Here is a 13,987-nt window from a genome sequence, read left to right on the forward strand (position 1 = left end):
TATAATATAGAATATAATATAATGTAGAATATAATGTAGAATATAATATAGAATATAATATAGAATATAATATAATGTAGAATATAATATAGAATATAATATAGAATATAATATAATGTAGAATATAATATAGAATATAATATAATGTAGAATATAATGTAGAATATAATATAGAATATAATATAATATAGAATATAATATAATGTAGAATATAATATAATGTAGAATATAATATAATGTAGAATATAATATAATATAGAATATAATATAATGTAGAATATAATATAATGTAGAATATAATATAATATAGAATATAATATAATGTAGAACATAATATAATGTAGAATATAATATAATGTAGAATATAATATAATGTAGAACATAATATAGAATATAATATAATGTAGAATATAATATAATGTAGAATATAATATGTTAGAAATATTAAATGAAAAAAGAACTTTCAGCAATCAGGTAGAAAGAAGACAATAAAGTGAGTCAAAATTGTAAACGAAGACTTTAATTCCATTTCTAATAATATAAACATTTTACTTACATAAGGCCCTATTGCGAAAATCATATTATACAGTTTAAAACCTTGATTAATTCATTCTAATCTATTTTCACATATTAAACAAAAATAACATCTAACATTATCAAAGAACATAACAGTTATATCAATTGTTGTTCAATAACGTTTAATGACCTTTCACCCGTTCGATATGTCAAAATAAAAACAAAACAAGCATAGTTACTGAAACGTTAAAATGCGGATTAAATTGGTCATTCACACGCGTCTGGTAATTACCTACAACAAGGTACATTCATCACATTCTTTTTCGACCGCGGTACGCTTGTCAAAAAAGAATAAAATTAATAGTTCCGCGCTTATTAAACCGGCTTATTCGATCGTTCACTGTACTGTTAAAATGCAAAATTCATGATTACATATGAAATGATGTATCAGTTATCACTTCTAAATAATCTCAAAACAACATTCGCTGTCAATATGTATTACGCAGTACATGAAGAATTCGTACAGAAACAAACTCTCAATGTTGTGTGCGTCATAATAGATTTAGTATCGCACATATTTTAAAATAACATTAATATAGGTGTTTAGTCCATTTTGCAATTCCCTCTTGGAATTTCCTTTGCATGGCCCAACGGTAGGTGGCAGTATACAAGTTCATTGCACTAATTGACTTTCCTGGATGTTCCACATTAAAGGGTGACTCCAGGGGGTTTAACATTTACATTGTTTAATCATAAAAGCATAAATTGACATGGCAACATAGAACCTAAGATCAACTCAGTAATATACTGGACTCGGAATCATCTGCTTAATATCTAGACATCCTATCATAATAATAAATAAACTGATATTTGATTTGTTAACAGTGATAGAGGCAGAGTGACAAACTGTGATTATTTCACAACATTCGTTCCACTAAACTGTTTAAAACGGGATTATTTCACAATGTACGTTCCACTTTTTAAAATTTTTAGTGGAGACTACCATTGTTAGACTTCCCAGAGGAGTATTAAAGAGGATAACCACCAAGTACCAAGTATTGTGTTTGAACTGAGACATTGTTCTCACAGGCTAGGATATTCTACTTTGGTGGTATCATGATATGATATTCTAATTTATAGTAAAACAGACTATTCTATTAAAAGAATGAACGCAATATAATTAAATACAGCTAACTCTGTTATGTATGTCTACACATTCTACATTACCTTTTTAATCAACATTTTGAATTCATCATAATTTTTGCATATTAATTATGATAATATTTTTCATATTTAGTTTGTATTTCATAAATAAATACAACCATAAGGCAACAACTGATATTACAAAATAATTAAAACTTTAAAAAAAGTTTGCATTTAGAAGACTAATAATAAAATGCATAATTAATTTTACCAACACCTAGGCCTATAACTTATTTGGTAAAAATGTTCTTTTAATTGCATCTTTTAGTAAAACATAAGGCGTGTTTAGATTTTATTGAGTATGTTTTATGAAGTTTAAGTTTAAAATATGGAGTGTGGCTCCATCATGAAGGATTGGATGAGAATTTAGAACAGATTCGATAGTCCAAACGAATTGATTTCAATGGAAAACTGGCAAACCGTGAGTTGGAATTCAACTGCTGTTGTTTTATCAATTCAGTCCAGTACTAAAGAAAAAAAATAAATAAAACAGTTACAGAAACTGCAGTAGAAAAAACAATTTACTTAAGTAGAAAAACATTTTACTTAAGTATAAACAAATTTTACTTAAGAAAAACTTTCCATAAGTATTTCTTAAGGACTGTATAAAAATAATTATTTGTTGAAGAGGTCTGTCTAATAGTTTTTTTCCGAACTTCTCTGAAATTCTTACATATACATTTTCATAATAAGGCATATTTTCAAATTTAAAAAAAAAATCATTTTACTTAAGTAGAAAAACTATGTACTGCATTTGTTGAAGATGTCTGTCCAATAGATGTTTTCATAACTTCTCTAAAATCCTTCCATACATTTTCATACTATAAAGGCATACATTTTTGTCTTTACTGCGAAGTTTATGTTTGTGCAAAAACAATAAAAATGTAGTAAAATTTGAAGGGTTGTTTTAATATTGAAAAGAGTAAATTTGTATGTATATTTATAAATTTTATGTGAATTAATCTACACTCACGCAGACAGTTTCATTGACCCTGTATGTAGATTATAAACATTGTTTCAGCAAGTTTAACCTTTTTTGTGTAAAAGTTGAGTTCAAAGGTAATCATTTCTCGAAAAATTATATTTTACATTTTAAGATACATTAGAATCATTTTTCATAGGGTAAGGTCAGTAGATTCATTTTTTCGCTTTTATTTTTCTAATTTTGCTTGATTTAAACAAATTGTATATTGCAACAGTCATACAACTAACAATGAAAGTGTGTACTAATACATCATGTCAGAACAATTTAGCCAAATCTATCATGTTGTAGAGTGTTTAGAACATTAAACCAAGTTAAAAGTCAAACGGCCACAGCATCACTCATCTTAAAATGCGCTTGACAACTCAGTTTTTAAACAATTTTGAAGATAAATTGAAGTTGGTGGTTTTCATAATTAAAAAAAATATATACAATAATAAAAAGGGACAATATTATATTCATACTGGAGATAACTACATTCTTTTAACTCTGTAAATATGCAAATAATTAGTAAGCATTTTTTAGGTAATCATACAAATTGTTTGTTGCAGTGATTTCTACAATAAAACTATAACAAAATTATACATTATTGCAATAACATGTAGTTACTGCAGTAACATATGTAGTTACTGCAGTAACATATGTAGTTACTGCAGTAACATGTAGTTACTGCAGTAAACATATGTAGTCACTACAGTAACATGTGTAGTTACTGCAGTAAACATATGTAGTTACTGCAGTAACATATGTAGTTACTGCAGTAACATGTAGTTACTGCAGTTACTGCAGTAACATGTAGTTACTGCAGTAAACATATGTAGTCACTACAGTAACATATGTAGTTACTGCCGTATATGTAGTTTAACTGCAGTAGAATAATAAAACAGATTATAAAAACATCTTGTAAGCCTGAGTTTGGAAATATAACAAAAATTAAAAATTTTGTAAATTTAATCAGAATAATGGCTCTTCTTATAATAACCAGTTAAAATTTTGTGACGTTCAGCGGATTAGCAGGTGCTTTTAACAAGGTAATGGTAACAATCACTTGAGGAAACAATCAAATTAACATTAATCAAAATGATTTACAATTACTATTTTCTAAACTGAATAATTAAACCAGACACCTATTTTACTGACAGACAATTTTCTTTAAAAAGACAAATATTTTATTTTCACCTTCAGTACAAATTTACAATAAAATTCAGCAGGTGATCGATTGGACCAGTAAAAAATTCCAGCGCTTTTGTAACATTCTCATGGTCAATTTTTTTTTCTTCAACACAGTTAGTTTAACTGAGTGAAAGCTACCATAGTTTAATCAAGCTTGAATATCCTATACAAACAGTATTGGTTAGAGTCACATTCGCAGACTAGGCCATCCTACAGTGCACTCAATAGTTCAGTTTACAACTGATAGGTTTGACCTGCTTTTTGGTAAAGCTAACCAATGACTGGATAAAAAAATGCGACTATTGGAACAGATTTTTAAAACAATATTTTCATTTCTAGGTATATTATATATTTACGCTGTGTTCATTAAAATGAATCATGGTCAATGAGGTAGACTAGACAATCCTAAAATGCATTCAAAGTGTAGGTTTGACCTGGTTTTTGGTAAAACTAACCAACGACCGGATGAAAAAGTGCGACAGTTAATTTGTGAAAACTGGAACTGATTTTTAAAACAATATTTTCATTTCTAGGTATATTATATATTTACGCTGTGTTCATTAAAATGAATCAAGGTTACTGAGGTTGACTAGACAATCCTAAAATGCACTCAAAGTGTAGGTTTGACCTGGTTTTTGGTAAACTAACCAATGACCGGATGAAAAAGTGCGACAGTTAAATTGTGAAAACTGGAACTGATTTTTAAAACAATATTTTCATTTTTAGGTATAATATATATTTACGCTGTGTTCATTAAAATGAATCAAAGGATTCATTAAATGTCATACTGGAGGCTGCTATGCCAAAGGCGATATTCTAGCTACTGCGATATTAACCTAGATTTTTGATGAAAATGAGAAACTCTCAAAACTGCTACAATTTAGCATCTTGACCGATAAAACTTCTCTATCTTTGAAAAGATTTTTAAAAAATATTACCAAACAAAAAATGTCTGGTTCCTGATAGAACACTAGCTAGACCATGGTGACAACTATATTTCAGTATATTTATATAATTCCTTGAAAGTTATGTAAATACAGTACTGTAAGTAATGCGTTCATACTTGGCATGAATATTGTATGAAAGAACTACAAAACTACATATGTTAATCTTGCTATTAATGATTTTGACATAGATATTGTTTAGAAAAATAACATAAAAATAATAATTATAATATATTAAAACATGTTTTTCTCACCATAATGATGTGGGAATCTGCATCCGTAATTCCTAATTTAGCCAGAAATGAGTTAATTGTACTCTTCTCCTCTGCTGAATTCATAAAATGTTCATTGCTGCCAAAAAAAAAGTCAATATTATTGTACTAACGAGAGATAAATGTGCCACCATAAAAGATGATTACTAAAAGAAAATCTCATTTCTGAATAATGCTTTATACAATTAAGCTAAAGATAGGAAGTTTCAAAAACAAGAATCACCAACATAATCTTCACTTTAGTTTTTTTTATGATACATTTAGATTGCATACTAAAAAAATATTTTAACAAATAAAGCGAAGAAGTTCAAAATCAACTAACTAAATACTCAACAAAAAAAGAAAGCACTCAGAAACTGAGTGAAGTACTTGGAAAAATCTTATTTCTGAATTATGCTTTATAAATGTTTAACTTGCATACTAAAAAACAGTTTGTAACAAATAAAGCGGATAGAAATTGTTCTAGCAAAGAATGTGAGCCGTAACACATCACTCTTTAACCATGTATGCAATGCGGTAGTATAGGTTCTAGACCATGGGAAAATTTATTATTAGCAAAAAGATATATATTTTGGCACATATGGCATTTCATATGTATAAAAAAATCCCAGACAAATATCAAAACGGCGATTTGAACAAAGACATACAGACTTGCGTTTGATTACGATAGAGGAACTTTTCCATTACATTTTGGAATATAAGTTTTAAATTACAATATTAAAAATAATGTACCTCCAAGAATACCAATACTTATAATGTAAGCACAAGTGCATAACATAAGTTATTACCGTCCCTTGTTACTTGGACGTGAAAATAGTGTACAAAAATGATTAATGTGATGTGGGATAAAGCCTTATTCTGCAACCTTTTTAGGGTGTGACCTAGATCTAAAGTACCTGCTGGACCTATTTACACAAACTAATGTGTAATGTTAGATGTATCCCAATATAACATCAGAAATGTGTTTACAGTGTACACATCTTTTATAAAAGAATCAAAGAAAAATCCAACCATGTCATATAATAGATAATAAATTTGTATTTATTGTCTCTTTTATGATAACTATTTCAAAGAGCAGTGGACCAGATGTTACAACATACTTTTTATCTTTGTCTCTAGTGCCGGTGCAACCAATCTCATTCATATCATTGATTTGATTTGAATTTATTTGGAAAATCATCATAAAAAATACATACAAAGCGTTAACATAAATTACGGACATTACATATAATACATTTATAAAAGATTTTCCAGGATAGCCCAAAAAGCTTATCAGCTTATTTCCATTGGGATCCTTTACAATCTAAAATAAAAAATATAAACATTACAAAGTATTGCATTAAACACGTAAATATAACAAAAATAATAATATAAAAGTTAAATTAAAGACTATGATTGACTTATATAGTTATTTGGTAGAACAGAAATGTGATTTAACATTTTTCTTAAAATTAAATTTGTTTTCTATTTCCTGAATGGAATGAGGTAGGTTATTCCATGCCTTTATGCCTGTATAAATAAAACGTTTTAGATATTTGACTATCAGATTTAGGAACTGAAAATCCATTGACACTACTTCTAGTCATATAATGGTGGTTAGATGAAACTCTTTTAAACTTTTCAGTTAAATAAGGTACTGATTTTCCATAAAAAGTCTTATGAACATGATTAAGTTTGAGTTGGCAAATTCTATCCTCTAGACATAATCGACCAATTTGGTTCAGTTCGTCTTTACCAATATGTGCACGATTATTTTTATTTAATATAAGCCTAGCATCTTTATTTTGACTGGTTTGAAGTTTTTTAGAAACACCTGAAAACCAGGAGCAAAATGCATAGTCAAAGTGTCAAGTAATCAGTGCCGAACATAGAATTTTACGAGAAAAGAAATTTAGACAATCATGCAGAATGTCTTGAATTAGTCTTACTAAGAACTTTTTGAACCATAGATTCTCCAGACAGGTCTTCATCAAGCAAACAACCAAGATATGAGATCATATTCTTCTTACATATCAACTTATTTTTAAACATAACAGCAAAATCATGAACATTCTTAGGTTTTCTTTTAGTACCAAACAATATTGATTCAGTTTTATCAGGATGTAATGATAGTTTGTTGTTTATAAGCCAGTTGTTACATGATTCCAGGTTTGCGCTTAAATCATTAGCTATTTGTCTAATATCATTACCAGAAGACAACAATATTGTATCATCAGCATATAACATAATATTGCAATTTACATTAATTGGGATGTCATTCATGTAGCATATGAACAAAAGAGGTCCTAAATAAAATGTTACCTTGCGGAACTCCGCTAGATATAGTAGTTATAGTAGTAGTAGTGGTTGGGACTGAACGCCATTTACTGATGTAATTTGTTTACGATCTTTCAAATATGATTCAAACCATAATAAAGAATCTTTATCAATGCCCATATGAACCAGTTTTTGCAATAATATCTGATGGTTGACTGTATCAAAAGCCTTTTGTATGTCAAGGACCACCAAACCTGTAAAGTATACCTTTAGATATTTCAGATCTTATATGATCGGTTAAATTAATTAAAGCAGTATCAGTAGAATAATTTCCTCTAAAACCTGATTGAAAATCATTAATTACATTGTTTTCTTTGAGATAGTTATGTAATTGTACAAAAACAGCTTTTTCGATTATCTTAGATATTAATGATAAGATGCTAATAGGTCTATAATTACTAACTTCCTGCCTATTGTTCTTTTTAAATAATGGTGTGACCTTAGCAAATTTCATATCATTAGGAAAAACCTTTAGAGATAATGTTGGCTGAACAATAATATTAGCTCCATCCTTAAGAAATCTAGCAGGAATGTTATCAAGTCCACATCATATTCTCCGAACACTCTACTGCTCCCTTGTTTTGCCATATCTTTTATATTGCAATATCGTTTGGTGTAACACATTCCCATCTAATTTAAATAAACTTCAAATACTACAAAAGAAAATCATACGAATAATTTTGAATGTTTCACCTAGAACTAGTACAGATCCTTTATTTCGTTCTCTCAAATTATTAGAATTAACAGATATTAATATTTTCCAACAATGTTTATTTATTTACAAAAGCCAAAATGGTCTTCTTCCATCTCATCTACGCGATATGTTTTCTCCCAATTATGAATTTCACGGCTATTCCACAAGAATCCTCAATAACCTTCATATTCCTAAACACAAAAAGACTTCTTTTCAACATAATATTAGATTTACTGGACCCAAGATATGGAACTCACTTCCTAACAAAATTACAACTTCTGCAAACAAACATAGCTTCGTCTTTAACACTAAACAATATCTAATACAAAAGTAAAATAAATAACTAGTTATATTCTAGGTATCAGTTTTTTATTGTTTTCATATTCCGTTATGGTAATTACTTTTATTCCTATATACCATTAATTATCATTTACTAATTTGATTTTAGTTACTTTTTGTTTTTGTTCAGGCACTTTCAACACAAGCTTTTGCTTTTTAGAAATTGTGCCTCCTTCATAATATTGCTTTATTCATTTTAAAGATGAGAAAAAAAAAATTGTATTGTTTTAACTCTCTTTCTTCTCGTCATGAATTTTGTATTATATTATTTATTTTGTATATTATGAAGGAAATAAATGTTACTATGAAATGAAATAAAATATAGTTCAAAACTCAAAAAATACAAGATGGTTACAAAGAATGCTTGATGATTCAGGAACCTTGAAATGAACTTTCTACCCCACAATAGTCTTGAAATAAAATAATTGCAGGAAAAAGGAACAGAATTGGAAAAAATTGTAGACGTCCACTTAGGTGGTGTTTGCTTGTTGTTGTTGTTGATTGATGTGAACGTTATGCTGGGAAAGCATAATCCAAATACGGGGCATCTTTCAAAAGTGGTTACTCTGTGGTTACTCCTTTCATGATGCGAACATTAGTTCATAGATAGGGATAAGATGGACCAGTACACCGAGTAACCACTTTTGAAAGATGCCCCGTATTTGGATTATGCTTTCACAGCATATTTGTGAGGCATCAAATCTCAATAATTAAATTTCAACAGCTCCTAAAATCACACTTTTTCATAATATTACTTAACTGTGCTATTTAGTTTTAGTAATTAAAAATGGTGTTAAGCTGTGATTAGTTTCTTTTACCTAAATCTTATCACCTTTTGTCAATGATACAGTATGTTTATTTTGTTTTTTGGCAATAAAGTAAAGTAAAATGTTGATGTGTATTAAAGATGCACTGGGTCAGATATGTATACTGAATTAAACTGTAAGTCCATATTTGAGAAGATTCGTTCTACCACCAGAACTGTGGTCGAGGAAAGTCTTGAACCTGTTTTTTTATTTTATGACTACTATGGTTTGCAGCGCTCCTTAACCACTCAACTATTCGACACGACTGTCCATAAACCTTAGAAAACCTCTTAAAATATAAAGTAATTGCTTTCTGCAACTACAGTATTATTTCACTCCTTTCATGATGATTAAAATGATTGCGATTAAAACATCTTGTTAATTTCCATTTTTTATAGATGAGAAAAGGTTGGATACAAGGCACGTGAAGTGAAACACACAATTTGTTTTCATTATATTCTACCAGAACATATTTACAGATAACACCAATTTCACACTCGATAACGGTAACAATTTATGGCAATGACAATGGCTCAGGGGAAATTAAACTTTTTTATCCAGTAGCATACATTATAATGCTATTATAATAGTTCAGTATGTTGACTTTTTTTCAAATGGTCAACATGCCCTTATTTGGCCAAATCATAAACTACTGCAACTTTTAGTTAGGTTCAACAGAAACACACTGTATCTACTGTATGTGGGTATACTTAGGTTTGATTTGACATTGGGTATTCCTTGTGGTAAGATATATTGACCATCTTCCTTCTGTCACCAATTAGCTATCTCATAAGAAAATACTAGGACATGATCATTTAGGACACATACAAAATGAATTTATAATGTTGTTATCTATTTCAACCCCCCACTTTAACTGCTGTGCTCATCTATCTCTTATATATAGTCACATGCCAAATACAATCCGCAGCCTTCACCTTCCGTCATCCTTACATTGTTATTTTCCCTTGAAATGCGTGATAAATACAGATGAATCCTAATAATCATTGTGTTCTATGATAGTACCGACACTAAAAAAGGGTGACAGGAAAAAAATATGCAAGAAACGACCGTATCAATTGTCAGACGAACGCGTTTATGGTTTTTAATGTTTAAAAAACGCATTCATGTGTATGTTCATTGGTGGTTGAAAACACAAGGGAAATTATAAAGATGCGAAATTTAATGACTAAAGCCTTCTGTAGAATGTTATAGACAAAATGGGAATAGTTTGTTATGAACAATGTCAGGCACACTGTATTATCTTGGAAAGCTAGTGCTGATTTCTCAATGGTATTAAAACATTAGTTGGAAAAAAGTTCATTTTTTTGTTCATTACTGCCGTATAAGACCCGAGTATACCGTACTGGATTATAATCCCATGCTCGAGTCTAATCCCATGCTCGAGTCTAATTACATGCTCTAGTATAATCCCATGTTCGAGTAAATCCCATGCCTGAGTATAATCCCAGGCTGAAGTATAATCCCATGCTTGAGTATAATCCCATGCTCGAGTCTAATCCCATGCTCGAATCTAATCCCATGCTCGAGTCTAATCCCATGCTCTAGTATAAACCCATGTTCGAGTAAATCCATGCTTGAGTATAATCCCATGCTGTAGTATAATCCCATGCTCGAGTATAATCCCATGCTCGAATCTAATCCCATGCTCGAGTCTAATCCCATGCTCTAGTATAAACCCATGTTCGAGTAAATCCATGCTTGAGTATAATCCCATGCTGTAGTATAATCCCATGCTCGAGTAAATCCATGCTCGAGTTTAATCCCATTCTCTAGTATAGTCCTATGCTTGAGTATAATCTCATGTTCGATTATAATCCCATGCTCGAGTATAATCCCACACCCAATCCCACACAAGAATTCAATGTTAATCCTAATATAATCCCATACCAGCCTAATCTTCACACAATTCCATAACCATGCCCCTTGACCATATGAACGGACATATACGGTACTAGTTAGGGAGTTTGTAAGCGCAAGTTTGACAATGCCTCAACTGATTTTCAACAAGTGAAAAATAGTTACTACCAATCTTCTATTTGACAATGGCCAAAATGGATACTCTTACTAAATCAAAACAGTTACTACTACAGTAGTTTGGGATATCCCTATACTCTATTAAGGAACACTTTCCCATAAAAAGAACAAGCTCAAATATATGTTTTGAAATTAGGATCAACCTCTACAAAAGAGGAATTTCTTTGTTGGGTATCGGCGTTTGTTTTGCGCCGACTTATTACGTAACAGCATTCTTCATAATATATTTATTTACATTACGTAATGAACTGTATTGACATTCTCACCAGACTTTAATGATTAATTGTAAACAACTTTCCATGAGTGAATATTATTGTAATATTTACAAAAATTATTATTACTTCTCATTAGTTACACCATTGTTTTTTTAACATTTTATTTCTTAAAAAGATATGTTGTTATAATAACAATCATATCACCCACACAATGAGATTGACTTATAAATACATAATATAGTTAGTATGATCAATTATTTTATCAACATACAGTATTCATTATCGTAATTACGGTATTTAAAATGTTGTAGATGATGGTGTATATAAAAAATTTAGACTTGCATGTAAAGGTGTATGGCTAATTGTGGACAATGACATTTATTCGTATATGACCCTACAATCATTTAAACATTAACAGTTTTTTGTACATAATATTGATAAAAGATCGTTGCAGTTGTATTTGTATTTTATTGTGCATGGCCCATAAGGGAATAACAACTATGAGTTCATATGGGCCTCCTAGTTAAATAAAATTGAAATAACTACATTTTTTTTAAAAATGCTATCATTTTGTAAATTGAAATTTTTGAAGTCTTATATTTCTTTCTGAAATACACTTTTTGGAAAAATTTGGAATTTTAATTTTTTTCTTTCTAGCTTCTTCCGACAGACTCCAATGATGGAACTCTATTTTGCTGTGTCCTGTATACATGTCTCTTATTTTTTATAGTGATATTATTTAGTTACGTAATTATTTTTATATAAGAAAAAATATTTTTGATTTGTAAAATCAATCTATTATAAATGGAAATGAATAAAGACAGAAATAATAATACCAATCCACTTTTTTTTTACAAAATCGGCTTAAAAATATTAGTAAGATTTCAATTACTACTTCACTGAGTGTAAAAACCCTATTCAGTAGTAATAGACTTTGTTACTAGGCAACTATAAACAGATTAAAAAGTTGTTATGACTTGTATATTATTGATTTTAAAAGAAGTACAATGTAGTACAGTATATGATAACATTCAACATGAAGTACAATAAATGCGTTTTAAATATATGAATATTTATATAATTTGAAATAAATTGAAAACAAATCAAATACTATAGGAGATAATAAACTTGATTGAACTGAACTCAATAAGCCTACTAACTTCTTAAATAGTCGCCAATACGGCGTAATATAGCCGGATATAAAATCGTAAGTGACTGAACTACATCAGGGAACACAAGTGGAGATGGGCAAGCTAAGATTTGGATGGCGTATAAAGGATGTTGAAGATGAAGCAGACAAAGGAGATGACATATTTTGGCTTTCAAAAATTGGCCAAAAAAAAACAAACCGGAAGATATAAAAGCATGAATAAATCTCCTGTACATATCAAACGACAACTGGAAACAGTCGTATAATCCTACAATAAGTTTTCAAGAGCCACTATTTTGTACTGATAGAGAATGTATGGCATAAATTTACATCTCTATATAATAATCAATGTGTCTTGTATAAGCTCTCATTGATGGGCTTTACACCAAATAAGATGATAAATATTAAATTAACAGATAGAGTGTATAACACGAAAATATACGAGATAACAAAACAAGAAGAATGGAGTAAAAGGAGAAGGAGACTAAAATGGTAGGGACACATAATTAGATTACCGGATAATACTACCCCAATCAAACAAACAATGAAGGAAACTAACAGGAAAATAAAACGACCCGTAGGAAGACCAAGAAATAACTGGATGAATCAAATAAAGAAAAACTTACAAGGACAAGTAGACACTAACACAATAACAAACCATCCTGCCATAAACAGAAAAAAATGGAAACAAATTGTGGAAAGCGTAATGTCGGAAGACGGAAAACGTTAACAACACACCAAATACATGGACTGTACTGAACCACCTAATAAAATTCCCACAGCCAGTGGTTCGTACACACAGATTTTGAACTATTGACTATCAATGATAAATAGGCCAGTATATGATGATGTATGTTTTGCCAATTCTCTACGTTACCAGCAGTCAAATTTCATATACTTTATCTACAGTATGTCGATAGTGGTACGCTTAAAGATCTGTCTAAACTATCAAACTGTATGTGACAAAACAATGTGATGTGCCCATATATGGACATGATGAAATATCACTACCATATTTGGGCATCACTACCATATTTGGGTACATCACACTTTGTTTGTCAAATTAGTTTGATAGTGTACACAGAGCTTTATTCTCACTTAGACTTTTTAGGCGAAAAAAGAATACCCCTGTAACAATCCAATGTCTTACCTTTGTTTAGAGTTATGGTCAGCTAGGCAGTATGCATGATAAAAGAGAAAAGCCTTAGAAGACATCTCCAGAAACACAGACTGGATATAGGCTAAAAAACTAACATCACTACGAAGAAGCCTACATTGAGCCACTAAGGTTTGAAGATAGTTGCCCTGAAATAAAAACAAAA

The 13,987-nt window shown here is 29.9% G+C and overlaps 1 protein-coding gene across 2 annotated transcripts in view; it reads right to left on the minus strand.

Moving 5' to 3' along the window:
- Positions 1-531: 531 nt before the first annotated feature.
- Positions 532-13,987, minus strand: part of LOC140053965 (guanine nucleotide exchange protein smcr8a-like) — a 47,057-nt gene continuing 33,601 nt past the window's right edge. For both annotated transcript variants that reach the window (XM_072098738.1, XM_072098739.1), the window contains 3 exons: positions 13,816-13,970; positions 5,073-5,169; positions 532-2,186 (listed from right to left, as the gene is read on the minus strand). In XM_072098738.1, the coding sequence (XP_071954839.1) occupies positions 2,064-2,186; positions 5,073-5,169; positions 13,816-13,970 (375 nt within the window). In that variant the 3' untranslated portion in view covers positions 532-2,063. The remainder of the gene's footprint in view (positions 2,187-5,072; positions 5,170-13,815; positions 13,971-13,987) is intronic.

The sequence above is a fragment of the Antedon mediterranea genome, chromosome 7 (genome assembly GCF_964355755.1).
Source record: "Antedon mediterranea chromosome 7, ecAntMedi1.1, whole genome shotgun sequence".
Taxonomy (NCBI): domain Eukaryota; kingdom Metazoa; phylum Echinodermata; class Crinoidea; order Comatulida; family Antedonidae; genus Antedon; species Antedon mediterranea.